General features: G+C 39.0%; 1 protein-coding gene across 6 annotated transcripts in view; it reads right to left on the bottom strand.

Annotated features, from left to right (window-relative positions):
- Positions 1–20,379, bottom strand: part of LOC119718743 (CUGBP Elav-like family member 3) — a 67,292-nt gene that overhangs the window by 18,762 nt on the left and 28,151 nt on the right. The window contains exons 7-11 of one of the 6 annotated variants that reach the window (XM_038188142.1): positions 19,847–20,012; positions 18,571–18,726; positions 9,186–9,266; positions 5,849–6,010; positions 1,132–1,311 (exon numbers count right to left, since the gene is read on the bottom strand). In XM_038188142.1, the coding sequence (XP_038044070.1) occupies positions 1,132–1,311; positions 5,849–6,010; positions 9,186–9,266; positions 18,571–18,726; positions 19,847–20,012 (745 nt within the window). Of the gene's footprint in view, positions 1–1,131; positions 1,312–5,848; positions 6,011–9,185; positions 9,267–18,570; positions 18,727–19,846; positions 20,025–20,379 lie in introns of all 6 variants that reach the window. The other 5 variants (XM_038188141.1, XM_038188140.1, XM_038188143.1 and 2 more) reach the window with 5 other exon arrangements.

Below are 20,379 nucleotides of genomic sequence, written 5' to 3'. Positions count from 1 at the left end.
GCAGCAATTTGTGAATAATAACACCAAAAATTGTAGGAAGACATATTCTTAGAATTTCTCCCTATTAGAATCTTCCTTATCACTGATTAGGTGTTTTGAAAGTACCTATGATCTGCTGATTAGATTAAAAAGATTAACTGAAACTTTGTTATTGGAATAGACCCAATGGATCATACGTGGCTACGCGCACTATTCTCGTCAGTCCGCTGACTGTTGGAAAAAGTCATCCCCAACGTAAAACTCACCAGGCTCATAGATTGGCAAACAGAATGGTGAAAAAGGAGCTGGTAATCAAGCTGGATGGTGTGAACCAGTGTAACTGGGCGTACCTCTCGACCGCTCAACTCATATTCACCCCACACATCAAAAAGGTCATGGAAAAGACAAAGACGCAGGTCGACGCTCGCTGGAACAGACTGCTTCCCCACACAGTGCATATCAGCCCTGGCTCTAGTGTAGTCTACTGCCGAATACGCAATCCCTGGGCCCACAGCAAGCACACCAAAGCTGTCGACACCACCATCAATGATGTGCTATGTGTAATCACAGGTGCCATAGCTCCAACCCCAACAGCTCTCCTTCCCAAGGTCACCAGGATCCAGCCTATCTACCTATGCCACATCTACCTCACACTGAAGCTGGCAGCGAAATCAGACCAGCCTGGCAGATGCCTCAGAGAAACGTATCAGTTGCCAGGCATTTTACTCTATGGAAAAGAATCGTGGGAAGCTAATAAGAAGTCTCGGCTGCATGAGTTTGTGGATAAGCCTTGATTTAAAGCCGCCAGGATACAACTTCCAAACGGAAAGCGTGGGTCCGCCTCAATCACCTGCGCACCGGCTGGGGCAAGACGTGCAGCTTTCTGCAAAAATTCGGAGCTGCAGACTTGAACAGATGCGTGAGTGGCAGCCCGCAAACTGTTCACCACATTGCAGGTGACTCTCCGGTATTCAGCCCTCTGAATGGCATACAGCGACTCATAGATCTTGACGACGCCACCCTCAACTGGTTGCAGATGGTGGACTTACCATTGTAATGATCGCACTGTTGATTCATAGGAAAGAAGATGCCCTAATAATACCCTTCAAGTGTCTGCAAACAATGGGACACTATAGTGCAGTGTTAACTTACCAAAGCATTTACTCTGATTAGTGCAGCGATCAACAAAGACCTTGGAACTGATGACGTTGCCAAAGGGCAGGAACATCTGCATCAGTTCAGCATCACCAAATTCCTGTGGCAAGTGATAGATGAATAAATTGCAGCCTTCAGGACCAGCAAGAGAGAAGCGGACAGGAGACATCACAGCAGCTGTTTAAAAAAGACCAGCAAAAATGATTAGGTGCATAGAGTACTTTATTGTACCTCCTGTGTTCCCTGCCCTGAACCCTGTTGAACCAGGCATCTCTTATGATGCCATGTAGCACAATTTTTGAAAAGCTATGGAGCAATGTAGGTGCCTTTTCTTTGAAATTAAATGGAAGATTTGAAATTCTTTCAATGTGTGGTCATTTACAAATCACACTTATTGCATTTTGTAGACCTACATGTAGCTAGGGTTGAGGGCTGAATTGGGAGTTTGTGCACTCCAAATAGAGCTTTGTAGATTTCGTATTTTTGTTACAAGGAGTGAGACTGGTAAAAAAAAAAAAGACAATCATTTTCTAAATCGTGTGGTATGACAGAGAAATTTGTTTTGAAGAAAAAATTAAAAAAATAACACAAAAACAAAAATAAACCAAAAAACAAGATACCAGGCATTACTCAAATTAAATTACAAATGGCTTATTTAACATTTAACGTGCCAAAACAAAACAATTGTACACAAGATGAAATATTACAATGTGGAATGGATGCTAAAATGCAAAGTAATTCTCTTTGCTTTGTAGCCATACAATGTTGACTGGCATAAGGTTTATAAAATGTAAATTCTTTCAGGAGAAACTCTGCCAGTGCACAGTACAAATGATGGGCATATTATTCACTGATTTGTTTTTAAAATTGGTCAATATGTCACCATCTTATGGTTGCAGAAACAGCTCATTGGCTTTTCCGCAAAGTTGCAGAAAACCTTTGTTTGTGTTCTGATTTTTTTCTTTCTTTTTCCTCGTCTTTTTATTCTATCCCAAATCCCATAGACTTTTTGCATGATTTTTCCCCCATCCACTTTTGGCATTCATCTTTGTCATACACCATTCAAAGTTACTGGTAGCATGGACATAGTCCCAATAGCAAAGTTGTGTCCCAAGGAGTAATGTCATGATGACGTCATCATCAGCACGTTCGATTACTTCCCCCGCACTTACTTGTGCAAGCGCGACAGCGTTCGATTTACCTCTCACGTGACTTCTCGCGCTTACTCGAGCCTGGCCCAGTAACCGACTCGCCGAGCCGGTTACTTGGGTAAGTATCCCATAAGGCCATGCAATAAACATGGCTGCCAACGTGCCGTCCGGCGGGGGCCTCAGGCCAGCCGTGTCCGAAACGGGCGTAAAAAATGTTGCAACCTGACGCGACTTTTTTCATTCATTGCAAAAATGATGATAAGACGTGAATCTGGGACTGAGAAACATTTCCAATTTTGTTAGGAAATACTTAAAAATTTGTTTTGATTGTCCATAGACTATGAACACAAACCGCTGAAGTGGCATCAGGTTGCAACATTTTTTTCGAAATGGGCTTCCAGAGCTACGGCTATGTCTATTGTCAGCGCTTCCCCGCGTATTTTCAATGGGCGTGGACCTAGACCTAGCTCTAGACAGTTGATTCGGATGCAGCCTGTGTCATGTCAAAGTTCAACTTTCCAGCTCTTGCACGAAACTTTACCCGAAATCGTTCGTTTATTGAGCTCCTCGCGCATATCTGTCATCACGTGAGGAGCCAGGCGCGAGTAAGCTAGGGGAAGTAATCGAATGCACCCAACGTGTCATGTGACTTCATCTTAAAGGTGCATTTTTCAATGGCCCATATCTACAGAACTACAAGGTTGATTGGGTTGAAACTGTGTCAGTACACATACCGGGATGGGTACTAACCAGGATGAAAATTGAGGTGACTTCATGACAACGTTATCATATGATTTTACATGGATTTTTGACATTTTCAAGTTCATTGATGTATCTCACAAATGCAACATGCTAAACTCAAAATTATTTCTGTAATAGGTTGGTTGGGTCATACAGATTTGCACACAAAAAAGTGAAGTGTGTGACGTGGTGGTGGTGGTGACGTCATCAAAAATGCAATTTTTCAAAACACGTATATAAGGGAAGGTCCTATTGTCATGAAACTTGGCGGGAAGCTAGATATTATTAAAATGCAAATACCAAAGTGATGTCATGATGAGGTCATCGGTTGATTTTTTATGAATTTTAAAAAAAATGTATATTTCATTTTGCTCACAAAATGTGACATTGTCTTTGCTCAGATCGACTCCAAACTTGACGACACAGAACAAGATCACATTGTAAATGTATGCACTGACAAGTGCCGTCATTATGACTCATGATCAAGGGCCATGTGACATCATCATAAATCTGCATTTTCATAGTCCTATATGTAGAGAACTAAAACTCCAATTGCATTGAAACTTCGTATGTTTATAGATAGGGATGTGTTATAGATGGTGATTTCATCATGTGATCTTATATAGATTTCTGGAATTTTGAAGATTATTGCATATCTCACGACCACAACATGCTAAATTCAAAATTATTTTTGAATCTAAAAAATTACGGCCTGACGTTTTGATCTCAACAAGATCTGCTTCAGAGGCAAAATGACAGAGGTACAAGAAACAAACACAAGAAACAAACATGTAGGGACTCACAAGCATGCAGGGTTGGGAGGAAAAATACAACAAAATTAAACAGGGGACTGACCAATGTGGGTGTGGATCAAAGGGAAAGGAGTAAGAGAGCGAACAAAGGACTGATTCAATGGGGGACAGACCAAGGGGGATTTAGTGGGTGGGGGGGGGGGGGGAGCACACCAGTGTGGGTAGAGACAACAGGGAATGCAGTGGAAGGAAGAACAAAGGACGGATTAAATAGGGGAGGACCTACCCTTGTATGTGTTTTTTGTAATACCAGTAGGTTTGATAGGTTATAGATATTTCCAAACAATGTGAAAAATGTGTGATGTCATTGTGACGTCATCAAAAATGCAAAAAAAAAAAAATTAGCACATAAAAAGGTAGGTCCGATCACCATGAAACTTGGTGGGAAGGTAGATAATGCTACTAGCATGCAAAATTGTATGCCAAATGACGTCAAGATTATCAATTACATTATTACATTACCAATTGGTTATTAATAAATGTTTAAACTTTTATATTTTACATTAAATGCATTTTGTACACAAAATTATCGTTTATATGACTGCACTTCGCCAAACAAAAGCATAAACTCATAAAAAAAATCATAATGCAGAAAAGCCCTATGTTCTGTTCTTAAACAGACATAGGCCTCTAGTTTTAGCTCATTTGTTATTCTCCCTGCAGCAAAGAGACAACACATCACCATTTTCATGAACTGACGGTGGTGTAAAAAAAGGCATTTCAATTTTGAAATTGTGCAATCCCTTCTGGCATCTTCCATAAGCAAAACCTAATTAACTTTTAAATTATATTCAAGGTGAAGTGGCAGACTTCTTCATAAATGCATTTTGCACTTTAATGAAGATACACATACATGATCCCCCCTCCCCTCAAAAAAATTGTATTATAAGAAAATAGGTAAAACGGTACATGTGTAATTTGCGTTTGCCAGAAAGGGACGGTCAACTTAACAAATTTTCAGCTGCACATATTTAAACATGCGCACCAGCCCCTACTATGGCAAAACAGTAGCTCAAATATTTTAGTAAGTAAATTTGCATTTTGTTTTTTATACAAAGGGGTGGGCATCTTTACCACCCTGTAAATGATAATTACTGGAGGGATTTTACTGCATGAAATTATTGCAATGTGATACATTTCACAATTTTAATAACAGGAACTGCTGTTATGATTTTCTTGAAAGGAATCTAAGTTTCTTCAATATTGACTTTCATGAAACAGAGACGAATGTGACCAATGAGCAAAATACTTTAATCATGAACATTATTATTTATTTATTTTTTAGGGGGGGGGGTCGATTTTTGGCTCACTGATTTTCCTTTATTTCAGCAAAGCTGTTCATTAGACAATAAACTACATGTAGAATATGAAGTCATGGTGATTACTACTAAGGGACACTATGCATTTACCCATTTATTTCCGTTTGGGTCCAAACCTACATTTTTGGTACTTTTTTCGACAATTTGTAATTTGTGTACATCAATCAAATTGTAATAAAAGCAATGAAGACATACATGTACATGTATGTGCTAGCATGTATTGCACTCATGGCAATGACGCAGTAGGCCATAGTGCACCAAATGCTGTGGAGGCATGCGTACGCTTTTATTTTAAAAACACTGACAAATGTCTAATTGCATTAAGAAACAGGTAGGAATTCAAATGAGTGACAAAAAATATAAAGTACATTCATTGAACCTTTTGCATCAGTTAAATGTGTGATAATTGTGATTGTCTATAAAACCCACTAATCATGCTAATGTGGAGGGAGCCTCACTTTGACGTACACACACAAGACCAAGCAAATTTGTTAACAATGCATAAGTCTTGTCTATAAATATGTGTACATTAACTTAAGAGCACTGCACACATTATAGCCAATTTTTGTACATGACTGATTTAGAAAGAAATAAACTGCATGCAAAACAGTTGGTCTCTGCACAGCACAAGCCCCATCACTATACACACTGCATTAAACAGGCATTCCATAAATTGATCAACAAGACATACTGCCATTGTCAGGTACGTTGTATAAATGTGAATCTCCCTCACGTTGCTCTTTAGTGATGACGGTGGCATACTCACCCTCCCTAGCCTGAGGGGTTTGCATGACTGTTGTCTGCTGGGCAGGGAATCCCTGGGCTAGTTGCCCATAGGCATTGGGATAGGTAGCTGCAGATACACAGAAAGCAACAATGAATGTGCCATAGTTAATGAAACTATAAGTCTAGATCATTGCAAGACTGACAAGGCAAACAATAATCTGGCAACATTAATGTTTGAAATAGTTAAGGTGATACAAAACTAGAAACATAATATTGAGCACCTCTCAAGTGAAGAAACGAGGAGAGCTGTGAGAAAAAAGTTCTTCAAAAGGTTCTTAATTAATCAGCATACATGTATATCCAAAATAGTTGTTACCTACAAAATGTTTTCAGGACTCAAATTCCTTCCTAATAGCCACTGAATGCTGTGACTAATTGGTGTAAAGTATGTGCCTTTTTATAACCTTTTTCAGGGGTCAATTTCTTGTGCTTAAACCAGTTTTGTGGGAACCAATTCAATGAGTATGATAGATACCCATCAGATGAACTGTTGTGTCATGGTTTCAGAATACGAACCTTCCAACCATTCAGTCTGAATAAAATTAACGCTGTCAAATAAATGGCAGCATGATTTTTCAAATAACATTTTATCTTCTTTTGTTGTTATCCACATTTTCATCATCAGGGGATAATTTATGACTCTATTGACACTTTTCTGCTCGTTAACGTAGTTTCATGTTGCTGTTGCTGTTATACTTTTTTGCTCGTTTGTTGTGTTGTTGGGGCTGTTTGTTTGGGATTTTTTGGTTTTTAATTTTTATTTTTAAGGGCAGGCATCAGTCACATTGCATGTTATTTTTTATGATCAAAATTGTAAATGTAATCAACCGCAAGCCCACATTGGCACATTCAATTACACTGGTCATACAAAATGACAACATTTTACAATTGCCATAAAAATACAAACAAATGTCAAATACAGACTTTAAGAAGTAAGGTGAAAAGAGGAATACTTGAATGCATGACAACAGACGTGCAATAGCATGCTACATAATAAATGAAAAATAATTTTTCAGTAATTAATAAAATGAGGTAAAAAAAGAATAATACTTATACACGTTCGGAGCAACAAAATTGCTCAAAAACTTAAGAAGGGTGAACAATGTATAATTCATGTTGCTGTGCTGTTTCTTCCTAATGTGACAATTTCAAGGTACATGTACATCAAATAGCTCTGGTTTCTTCTTGAGAAAGTCAATACTTAGAGGTATGTAGGACCATTTGCTTTCTATGCATTTTTGTTGTCATTGGGAGATTAATTGCTCAAAATCGGAAGGAGGGTGTGTAACAACTTACTTGTTGATGTTTGGGCCGGGTGAATCTTATATATTTTAAGAAAACAGAGAAAGCATATGCACAAGTTGTTTGGTCTCGTAACTGGGTTCCTTTGCTGAGGCATGTAACAATAAGTGTGCCTGCAGGCACCCTATTTGGAAACCACCTTCAAAGTTAGTTTTCTTCCAGACAATACCATTTCAGGTGGGATAATTTCACAGGGTATTTGATACCAGTCCTATCTTCACTTTGAGCTAGGTTTCCATCATTAAATTGGTAGAAATTTTTCTGGGTAATTGCAAATGTTCCTACATGGTTTTAGAACAGCTATCCTCAAAATAAAATGATTTAATATTCTTCCATTTTTCACACTGCTCTTTATTTTTATGATTATTCCTTTTCATAACCCACTTTATTGATTTTTTTATATGAAATATTTCAGAAGAAGTTACATTTCTTTCAACATGAATGAACCAACTTATCATCTTGACGTAAGCAAGGTACAAAATGACATTATTGTATCTTCTAAAGGTTTCTACAGACTTGTTTGTGAACATACGGGCTACAGTGCCAACAAAAAATTATTCTGCTCTGGGAAAAAAATGTATACGGTGACAATACGTCAAGAATGGGAAAAAATAGGGAAGAAAACCAATGCTGCATACATGTATTGCCAGTTTATGTTAAACTTGCCATCACATTTATGATTTTAGTGAAATATTTTCTCATACAAAAAGTTGGGGGAAAAAGCCTATTTGTTAAAATGCCTTGGGGAAGTTAGGTGATAGTTAAGCTACTAATATTGATCTTTGACCCTAAATTAAGAACAACTTGTCACCTTATGGCAACCTGTCAAATGTTAAACCTTAACCGTACCAACTTCATCAAAATCCATCCCCCCATTTTGGGGGATTTTGGCAGATAAGCCAGGTGTACCAAGTCCATCAAAATCCACCAGCACTAGTGGTGGATTTCAACAGATTTGGTCCTGAAGCATTATGTGAAGCAGCGTTGTGATGGAGTTTGATGGACATGGTGTTCTACTTAGTAAAACTATGTAGGCACTTAGCTAGGGTTAAAGAGAAAAACTGAACACAACTGATTATAGAAAAGTATTCAACATTTTTTCTCAAAGATATTAACTTTGACCTCTTGAACCCCATCACATTGTTTCCTTTAAGGGCAGCCTTCTGATAGGTGTTTCTAAAAATATATCATTTGGAAACCAACTTAAAATCCTGAAACCAATAAATAAATTGTATTTCCTACAACTGGCCTTGACCATTATATTAATGCCCAAACATATGAAAATAATACTCTTTTTTAGTTGCTTAGAATTATATCTCTTCCCAAGTGCTTTTGTTTATGGTCTTTTGTGCAACCGATTGCCACTTATGGCCCACATTACAGGCCTTCAGCTGATTTTGGAAACAGTACGGAATGTATGCCACGCGTAGGATTTACTAAGCTTGTTGTGCAGCCTTGTCACAAATTTGTTGCTTAGTTTTGACATGTTGCACAACTTACACCATAAAATGTGGCTTAAGTGGAGTTATGCCATTGCGTACAGTTTGTGAAATCAACCGCAGATTAATCATCATCTGAAACATGACATGTATACAGACCACATTGGTATGTGTTGCAGACCTCATGGAGTAAAAGAGTTATGAGGCCTTCATAGTCTTCCCCAAGATACAAATCCTCATCAGAACACTCCTCTATCACCAGTGTGACCTTGATCCTCTCAACTTCTGACATAACCTAAACTTTTTTAAGGGCATCCTTGCCACCAAAATATGAGGTAACAAACAAAACCAACCTAAAAAAGCACATGTACAATGTATGCTTAATAAAATGAACTAAATCCTCATTTCATAAGGTCAGCCTTTTATGCTTGGGGTGGTTTCTACATAACTTTGCAGTTACGGTTATAGGTTCAAAATAAAAATGTATTTATGTATCATTACCAGCATATTGTTGCATCCCAGTGTATGCCTGCTGCAATGGATCAGTAGTAGCTGCAGCAGCAGCAGCAGCAGTAGCCTGAGCTGAAAACAAAGTTGATGCACACAAACAATTATGACAAAATGGGATAAATTAATGTTTCATAAATATTATAGGTCCTTTTTCCAAAGTGCTGAATGGAAGTTGGACTTAATATTCAAAGGATATTATTTTGAATAGGTAAAGGACTCGCTGTACAAGTACACATGTACATGTACCTGCTCAGTAGAGTAAGTTGGGAGTGACCACTGGGAGAGACTATATATGCACTGCCTGTTGCCCCTGATGCTCACTTTCAGAATACAATTTAATTGTGCGCGCTTGAACAAATGTGTGCATCCAGCGTGTCCCTCCCACTGGAGTTCCTGTGAGTGGTGACATAGCGTCATCGATCGCTCTATTGTAATGCTGTAAGTAACCTGTTACAATTGTTCATCAGCGTTATTTTTTTTACTTGGAAAAAAGGATAAACGAACTGGCAAACTGAATGCACACTTGCAAGAAGTTCCTCTGGACACAAAATGACAAGTCTCTGATTTCTATGGAGTACGTCTTGTTGATCCCATGTCACAGAAAACAACAGGAACTTATTACTAATATGCACAGACTCCTACAGGTTCTCTGATGTACTGACAGCAAGGGACTCCATGATCAGGTGAATGCAGAAAATAGTGGAAAAGAACAACTAATATATGACCACACAGTTAATCACCTGTCCTCTGGAACACCAAAACAAAGATCAGTTACAAATATAGAGCTATATATCAAATTAGCCCCCCCCCCCCAAAGTTCTGCTTCCGATTACATGGCATTTGAAAATAGGGTAAGTAGGTAGGGAAAACATTTTTGGGGGGGAATTTTTTTTGTGTACGATCATATGGAGGTGTCTGCCTGTAAGTCAGGGGTAACAAATAGTAACTGATGATTTTCGGGAGGTTTTCCTCATATTTCCAAAAAAAAATTAGGGTAGGGGCTGTTAAAATAGGGTAGGGGCTGTCAAAATACGGTAGGGTAGGTAGGGTAACCGGAAGCAGAACTATTATTTTTGTTTGCCTTACTAGAGGCTGGCTCGATGTACAAAGTGGCGCCTGCTGGGCGCATCGTTATTGTGCACAAACCTATGGAAAACTCAAAATTGCGTAGGCCTAAGGCTTTTGTACGTCTATTTGCATATGTGACCCACTCTACAAAAAAGGGTATTAAGTCGTGCTATGCCTTATCGTGTAATGGCCTGCTCAACGTTGCGAGGGTCAAAATGTGATTTTAATTTTTTGTCATGAATGACATCTTTAATACCAGCTTCAGGGTTCATTCACAGAACTGTTAATGTTGATGAATAAAGTGGGGGAAAAAACACAATTTTATGTGCATAGTGATAGTGCCCCAATCTACAACAGAGCCAGCTATTTCAAAGCCTGTTTTCTCAGTTGTGTAATTCAAACTCCAAGGAAGCAATTAATATGCAAATACGTCATATCTCCAGAACAGGGGGGGGGGGGGGGGGGGGGGCTATGCATGGAGCTCTATTATATACCAAATGAAACATGGCTTTCCAACCATGTTTATTTATAACTCAATTTCACTTTTTTTGCAACATAATACCCTTTTTGTGGAGTGGGTCACATATCTGTGTTTGCGTACTACACCAGTGTGTTATCAAAGCCGATACGCCCAAAACGGAAACACACAATCAGTAAATGAATGTTAAATTTTGCTCTACGCAAACGTTTTTAAACGTGACGTTTTTAAACCCACATGATGCGCTGAAGTTGTTTGCGTACTGTATGTTGAACTTGCATTTGGAGTAAACTTTCAAAATTCACTCCATCTAATTTCATTATGTTCTGCGCAGGACAGCTTCAAATTATCTTCACGCGTGAGAATGAGGGGTCAGTGCTTTAGTCATTAAATATAGCTCTATGGTTACAAACTACTTTAGAACTGTGATAATCCAAAACCTTCTCACCAATACATTCAGTACAAATTATAGATATTCATCACTTTAATATCCACTTCCTCGTCAAGATCATAAAAGGAGAATTTCATCCAGCTCAATCCACGCCATATCAACCAAGAAAGACAAATCAATATGAGACAATCCTGACAATAATGCTACAATCAACAGTGCAGCCCTGAAGGAGACATTCAAGTTACTACAATCCTTCTAAACATAATTATCTGTGGACGTTGATATCATGCATGCCTGCTAGAAATTAGGAAATGACAGCTTGCAAAAAAACCTGTGTAAATGGTCCATGTAGGTCCATAGGAATTTGCTGTTTTTCAAGTAGAAAAGCACTTTGACAGTGGCATTCACAGGTCATGTTCTGCAATTCTTTAATTGTTTATGACTGACCATTGTTTTTGTTTTTTTCGGTGGGGGGGGGGGGTCCTCCCCCCAAAAAAACCAAACTCTAGTGAATATGCTAACAAAACTTTTGAATGGTAACAGAATGAGGCACTTTAGGTTTTTGGACCTCATTAATCATAAGACTAAAGATGAAACAAGAGACTCCAGTAGAAATGGAAGTTATTTAGGTGTAGAGCTGATCCTCAATTCTCTCGTCTGATACCAATTAGGCTTGTTTTGTGTCGTGTGTCATTCACCTACAAGCCCAAGTGCCTAGCTGTTTATTGGGCATATATCACGGACAATAGACTTATAACAAAATGCTATCCAGTGCTGCGTTTACACTCAATCCCATCCTGATTCGGATCAACCATTTACAACTGAAGGAAGGTTATTGACCCCCTTGCCGGATCAGATCACTGTTTGACCCCCCTTGCTGGATCAGATCCTAGCTCCTTTGATCTCCCTGCGGGATTCGGTGTACACGCAGCAATAAACAACCTAGATGCCAAATAACAATGGAACTTATTCAGTTTCTTAACAAACTAGCAAGATCTGATACTAGTATGGGGCCAAAATATTATTAATGGTCATTCTACTCATAACTGCATCACTTGAACTGTGTTTTGTTGACCCCTAATAAACCTAAAAACACAACATGTGCAGTCTAGCCACTATGAGATTGATCTTCGATGGTACATTGATGTGTCCTTCCTTGGATGTCTTTACAAAGACCCTTAAACATATTTATTTCATTAATGACTCACGTTTTCTTATTATTTCTAGCTATTCAAGTTGTTCAGCTGGCGCTGTAAAACCATTTATGAGTAAGATAACACTGTACACTGACTTTATTGTATTATTGTATTACAAGGCAGAAATTCAACACACATGGACTAAGGTGTTGGAAGCTGGAGATGTAACAATCAAATGGAAAAAACTTGAACTACTCATTCCAGTCTGCTACCACTTCTCCTACACATTCCCACTTCAACAGCTGACAAGTCTTATTACATGACACTAGGAGTCAATGCCTCGATCAGAAAGCTTTATGTAAATAGAAGTACAGGCATTCGCTGTGGAGGCAACAAGATGGGGCAAACAGTATTACCAAATGAGGGCACAGGGTCTGAATAATGTAGATTCAGCCCAGTCACATTCTAGGGTCCATTTTATAGGGTGTGCGTGTGTGTGCATTATATTTTCGAATGAGTGGGATTAATTTTTTTTTTACCTAATCAATCCAATCAGAACAGTGCAAACATAAATCAAAGCTGACACGACCTACTTACCCAAACCTTCAGTAATGGGTTGGGTCTGGTCAATTTTTGACCAGGTTTGCACAACTTTAGGGCCACAGTCCTAGGGCTGGAGTGCAGTGGCGTAGCAAAGATTTTTAGTGGTGGGGGGACCTGGTATGCATAAAATATCTATACTCATACAATGTATGTTAAACGGTACAACTTATTATGAATGGATGCTATGATAACTTTGTCCAATTTCATATAGGCATACAGTGTAAATGGCACAATGTACAAACGGCTCCATTATCAGGTTGCCATGGATGTAACTTTTTGTAGATTTTAAAATTCTGGAAATTTCATAAATCTTTGTGAAAATTGCACCCATGTGTGTAATTTTCAAGGTCTACAATTGCTTAAAGCAATCTACATTTGGTTTAATACACGTTTATCACATAATTTCAACTCTACAGCTAGATTGACTTAAGATTAATATATCAAAGTTATGTTTCATATAACAGAAATTTAGTCTTTATACTTAGTAATAGTGCTGAAGCTAATATCTACGCCTTATTACCATAGCCATTTAATTAACTACAGAATTGCAATTTCAAGAATACTAGGTCAATTCCATGCAAAAGTGGACATAACTGAAAAGTGGAAACTTTATGACATCTTCAGAACTACGAGCATCACAACCTCAAATGTGATATCAAATTGAAGGAGACAACAAATAACTTTCACATTGATACCAGTGAGATGGAATATTGTTAAGTGAATATTTTTGTCAAAAAACTGGGGTACTTTAGTGGCTAAATTATAGAATTTAGGTAGTCATTTTGGCACCTTGTTTTTGCATGCAAAAGGCACGTATTATTGTGAGTTTATGTTTTTAAGGCAGAGAGAAAGGTCAGTTTTGTTGTTTGGTTATTAGCTTCTATGTCTTAACTTGTACCAAATATGGGTAGCCAAGAAAAAAATGCGAGTAACCGTAATTGGAGTAACCAGCCTTTTTCTTTCTAGCATCTGTTTACCTAGTCTATGGAATATCCCCTTGCACAGCAAGGGTCTATAATATGCGGGAAGATTTGGCCAATAATTATGCAAATAAGACCGCGTCTTGACCTTGAAATTCTGACCATTCAGCGGGCACCTTCTCAGTCTATATGGGGTCTTCGGTAGCCGTTATCATGACATCTAATAAAACCTAGACATACATCTTTTATGCTTTTAAGTTGTGAATTGTAACATACGCTGCGTCCTGCTACGTGATGCGCAATCTGTCCTGTGGATTTGAATGATCATCACATAATATTTTGTGCGTTCACGTCCCTCCAACAATGAGTGTTTGCATAATACGCACAGCATTTTGCTAATACATGTGTAACAGTTTTGAGAGCCAATGTCGTGTCTAGGTTTTATTAGATGTCTTTGCCCGTTGTTGTATTAAAAAAGCATGTCATCCAAAAGGACCAATCAACAAATTAGTCCAGATTTCGGAATGAAATGACATTATGTGGACTCCGATTGGCTGGTGCGTGGGGTCGCATAAATTTACATGCTTAGATATATCAGACATTTGGACCAGACAAGAGAGGGCTACTTTTTACCTGAATTTGGTCTACATTTTTTTTACTGTCCACATTTATACTTTTGTATATCATAAAAATACTCATAAATTTGCTATTGCAGTTTCACTTTTAGGAAACAACTGAATTGAAAGAAGACAATTTTTGGCATACGGGTCCTCTTTGTGTAATGCAAGTAATGTGAACCACATTTCCAAAGAGTGACATGCTCAATTGAGAGAACATACAACTTGTTTGTTGGGTAAGTTAATAGAAGAATGAAGACCACAGCACTCAGAATGTAAAAGGACGCAACAAAGTGTATTGCAAATAACCGTGTAATTGCCCATGTACATGTAAATAAAAAAGTGTGTAACTTTGAATTAACTTATGAAAACTCATGAGTGTTTGTGATCAAATGTTTCAAAGAATAAGATAGACAAGACAGACATGAACATCTTCATTTAACTGTCGCTTAAGCCTACCTAAGACTCGTTAGCATCAGCACTTTATTGTCAGTCCACATTATTGATGTATAATTTTTTGTTTCACTTGACAAAAAAAGAAGTCGCAATTGTATGCAGGTGTTAAAACAATGAACCACTGTAAATCACAAAAGAGTACACAAACATGTACAAATTGAATCTATTTCAAACATCAACAGCCATCAAAAGGACACAAAAATTGGTGCGTACAACTCCTTCAACATTCCAATGGAAACTGCTTGCCACTGAAAATACAATACTGATAATACTTGAGGCACAAAAGAGCACGACACAAGTTGGTTAACATGCCAACCCCTTTATATTCTAACTTGACAAGGCACTATAGCAAACAACCAACAACCACAACAGCTAACCCAATGACCACCACCAATTCAATATATACCAAGCAATCATTCACTACATACTCAAACCAGAGAGGAAAGTGGAAAACAATATTCATAAGTGTCTCAACAATGTAAACTAAATAGATGTGGATAAGCCACACAGGGAATAAGAGCTTATCACACAAACCTCCACCTGTGACATCATGCTACTGAAACGCATTGAGACAATACCCTCTATTTGTTGAATGTCAATGGCTCCCACTTCCACTCTAATAATGGAGCAGGAAAATAAAGAGAACAGTACACATAGAACATTACTCATGTATGCAAAAATTCCCCTTAGAGGGCGCTAGATGTTAGCCTGCAACACATCCTCTATTCTCAAGCGTACATATACAGACAAGTGACGTGAGTATATGTGTACACAAAAGTTGGAGGGGGGGGGGGCAATTCTACAGGAAAATTCTTGCTAGCAGAATCAAGCCACACACCTGGGGGGATCTTCTGTTCAGGTTGGTTAAAGTACGCAACAAGAAAAAGTGTACAAAATGGTCAGCATACTGTATGAAAAACTAGAGCCCTACCAATAAACGCCTACAGAACCAGGAAGAGGTAGGCTGTTACTGGTTGGTACAACAGGGTACCACGAGGGAGAAATCTGGTTCCAGCTGTACCACTTGGGGCTGTTCCTTTGCAAGACAAGCAGAGTGGTAAGTTTTCAAGTGTTCTTTAAAGACCCTCCTTTTCCCAGACCTTTCAAACTGCCTGTTTGTTTCTTCTGAATTTATTGTATTGTTAGTCGTTCTGTCGTCCTGACCCATTTGTATTTTTCCCCTTATTGTTAGGTACTCTGATCCTGGTGTAGTGTAGTATAAATAATCAATATTATTATTATTATTATTAATATTATTGTTATTATGAATGGAGTAATGGGGGATAAGATGTACACAATGTATTATGTTGCCTGGCTCCCAATGTATGTGACACAGAGTAAGGATCAAGGGATGACATTTGCTAATGCAGTGAGCCATTGCATCTGCCAGGATGAAGGCCGTCAAACCAAAGACATCCACAAGAGTGGCCTAACTGAGGGCTCAATTGAGTTGGTGTAGAACCTACCCAACGTCCCAGAATGCAGGAGGCTATCTTGGGAGGGGGGGGGGGAATATAAGCATGCCTTTAAGGAGAGGCATAAGGGCGGCGCAATTATTGTAAACTGAGGGACTGTCTGCAAAGCTGCCAGCATAGCTCCTGTTTGATCATATTCAGGAAAATAGGGAGATCAAGGACAGATAGGCACACAGGCCAATGGACTATTTGGATGGAATCTGGAAACACCTGATCGCCCAAGTCTCAAGTCCTGCAATGGGGAACCCCTCAAAGAAGTCACTGACTTCCCCTACCTAGGTGCATGGGTAAACAACGCAGAACAGGATATCAAAGTAAGGAAAGCTCAAGCATGGAAGGCTCTGAACAACATGAGACGGATCTGGGCATCTAATCTCTCCCAAAGCATCAAACTTTGATTAGATTCTTGTACATGAAGCTACAGTTGAGACAATACTCCTGTATAGTTGCGAGAGCTGGTGTCTTACATCATCCCTAGAAAAATCTCTTGATGGATGCTATACAAGAATGCTTATGGTGGCACTGAACATGAGCTGGAAAGAGTACATTACCAACGCTTTTCTGATAAGATCGCCAGCAGACGAATGAGGCTCGTCGGCCACTGTGTGAGATACAAGGAGCTAGCAGGTAGTCAGCTGGTGCTCTGGGAGCCAAGGCATTGTTGCCGCAAGAAAGGATGCCCCCCCCCAACTCTTATCAACACACTGTGTAGGGACACTGGGACAGCTGGGACCCCTGAGATTAGATCACTAATGGAGGACCGTGCAGTCTGGGTATCCATTGCCAATGCTCGTCTGAGGCTGCCATTGGTAAGTATTAAGTGGAAACGCTGGGTAAGCTCATCTATCCCAACTAGGGTCCTTCCCCACCAAACTTGCAATATGTTTCCCATGCAATGGTGCATGCTTGAGTCGTTAGGCGGGCAGGTATGAATAATGAACTTGAGGTGTGTGCCTTTGCCCTGTTGATCTACCCCATGCTCATCATACCTTCTGCGTCTGTAACATGTATGGCCAGGAAAGGCAGGGATTCCTGGCTCTTACCTGCCCAATCTGAGGAGAGAAATCGTGTTGAGAAGTAAAACTGCTACATGGTGGGCTAGCATGCCAGAAAAACAAAAGACTCAAAATAACTAGCCGAGGGTAACCCAGAGGGAATCATCAAGGCAGCAGATCGTGACAATCCCCAATCTGAGCTTTCTGCGGACGGTTGTCAGGGAAACAAGGTGCAAACACTGAAACTGCCAAAGAATCTAGCAGGCAGGTCGCTATGTGAGGTAAGTATAGCCTTGGTGGGTCATCGGCAGGTGCAAACGCAACTAGGTCAGACAATGGTCCAACACAAGGGCTTGGACAAGTCCTGGAGACAGTCCGAGGAAAAGTTTGCATTCCTCCTTATTTCCATTGATCTTGGTTAAATCATGACGTCTGTTACTGAGGAACTGCTCAAAATAATATCGGGTTCAGGTGATTGACTGCAAAACCCGCCATAACAAACAGATACATCACGATGCTGGGAAAATGTGTCAATACCGCCAAAAGAAACACCAGTGGAAAAGACAGGTATGCTGTGAGGTGGCAGCAAGGTACATACACAATCCAACAATGTAATAAAGGCTGACATCCAGTGCACGGAACGGGTTTGAAGCTTTGGTTCAGGTCGCACCGCAATGTGAGAGTAAGATGCAGAAACGCGACAACAACTACAAGGACATAGCGTACCTGAATGGCTATTAAAAGCAAAATTGGAGCCCAGAAAAACTTGTCTTTCATGAGACCACATTAAGAAAAGAGAGAACGTGTAATACCAGGTAGGAAATCAATCTTAGCAAGTGTCTTTTGTTTTCTTTGGGAATATTGCATATCTACATGTAGCAACGCTCTATGGGTTAAATGAGTGCAGAAATATAAACATGTAGGCCTATTCTATTTTGTTGCTCACTCCTGCCATTACTTCTAAACAGCGACGTTCCTTATGAAGCTTTAAAATTAATAGCATGATGTCACAAGTGGAGGTTAACTAAGTCAGATAATACTCTCAGTGCACACCATTCAATAACAAACTTTTGATATCTTCTCAGGTTTGAGGGAATCTTGACGACAGTTACCCTAGGTGGGAAGTGCCTGAAAGTATGCAATGTACATAACTTCATCCAGTATATGATGGGACTGTCATTTCATAATGGTAAATGATGCCTTAGCGCTGCAACCTGAAGTTAACATACATACTTACCATACTCTCCAGTATACTGATGTATACCATTGGTGTAGACAGCTTCACTGTTCTGGCCATTAGCAGGTAGAGCCATGGTGTAAGTTGGCATGGTAGGTGATGGCAAAGAAGGTGTTGTGCAATTTACTGTGGCTTGGCCTGTCCCTGGAGTTGCAACTAGCAAATAGAACACAAAAAGATTATTGATAGCCTTATTATCTCCAAAAATGCAATGGTTAAGGCTTTTTTATTCTTAGAAGGAAATACAAATATCAGGTTAATTTTTTTTGTGTAAATTGAGGATTTTCTATTGTTCCTCGTCATCGATCTTTTGTTTATACTCTAACTTTTTAAACAACTTCCATTGGTTTTGTACACGTTTTCTAATCGAGGTCGTCCTCGATTTGACTCCTGTCCTCAATTACTCAATGACGTTTCACATGTGTATCCTCAGTTTACACCATAAACAAACCCATGTATGTTAGCTTGAATTACATGTACTGTTTCCTTTGTTCTTCTTTAAGGGGCACTTTCATCCAAATGCACTCTTTCGGGCTCTTAAATGCATTTCTCAAGAAATGATTACTAACAAATCTTTTAAAAGTAGACTTTAAATGCTTATACAACTACATGTATACCTTGAAAACTTACATTTTCCCTGCAATTATTGCACAAATGAATTTTGGGGTAATTCTTGTTGTTGATAATTTTGATCCTCAAAAATCAAGCCATTGGAGTGCTAGTTGTCATTTGAGTAACATGTTTCTGTCCGAAAAGTTGCTCCAAATGCCTGTGAACTAGTATTGCCATGTGCGTAAGTCTAAAACTAATACTGGAATCCAGTATCACATATGGAATTGTCACTATTGCGATTTTTATGTGGAGCCAGTCTAATATTGACAGTTTGGGTTTTACAGACTTTGATGGCTTTATAATTCACTATTGGAAACATGTATTGGCCAAAAAAAAATACTGCCACATCAGATGTAAACAATTTAAATGGAGGTTTTCAATATTTTCTTCATAAATTTAAGATCTTATGTGGATTTTCTGTTACCTTGGAAATATGAAAAGAAAAAAAAATGAACACTCAATTTTCAGACTTCTGGACCAAACTACGCCTTTAACCAATAGTGCACACTAATAGCAGATGGACAATGTACACCTAGTATTTGTTTGTTTATTTTTTTTATTGAAGGAACCAATAAAACTCTGTATATAAAGTACTGGTATATAAAGGAATTGTGCATATAACTTCTTAAAATTTGAATCTTAATGCGGTTGGATAATATCTTACATGCAAAGTCACTAGCGGTAGGTGTCATAGTAGTGGTTCCTGCAGTGAAGCCATTAGCAGCAGCAACCGCATTCATCTGTTGGACTTGGGCCGCAGACAAAGCTGCAGTCATTGGATTCATGTATGCTGTTGCCATGGTTTGTCCACAAGCCATCAATGCTGCCTGCTGCTGCATGAACTTAAGAAAACCAAATGAATTAATCTTTCAATTTTCAAACATACAGTGACCACACAGACATAAACAATACCTACTGCATGACAAACAAACTACACACACAATACACCTATATCGGGTCATCTGCAATTACCCCCAACAAAGCCGTACATGTATCAAACTAGTATGTGGCCTTACAAGTCATTGCAGTTGGGTGGGAAAGAACTGGTTGTATTGTGATGAAAGTACTCCTCAATTAAGGATCGATACTGTAAGCTGAATCCAATTCCAGCATGGCCTATGAAGGCATTTGCCAAAGTGGACATGAATGTAAATTTGTGTTGTCATGCAGAGAATGAATTGCAATGCCAATTCACAA

This window comes from Patiria miniata, unplaced genomic scaffold, assembly GCF_015706575.1.
Source record: "Patiria miniata isolate m_02_andy unplaced genomic scaffold, ASM1570657v1 HiC_scaffold_7, whole genome shotgun sequence".
NCBI classification, from domain to species: Eukaryota; Metazoa; Echinodermata; class Asteroidea; order Valvatida; family Asterinidae; genus Patiria; species Patiria miniata.
Note: the sequence above shows the minus strand (reverse complement) of the source record. Positions and strands in the feature narration are given on the sequence as shown.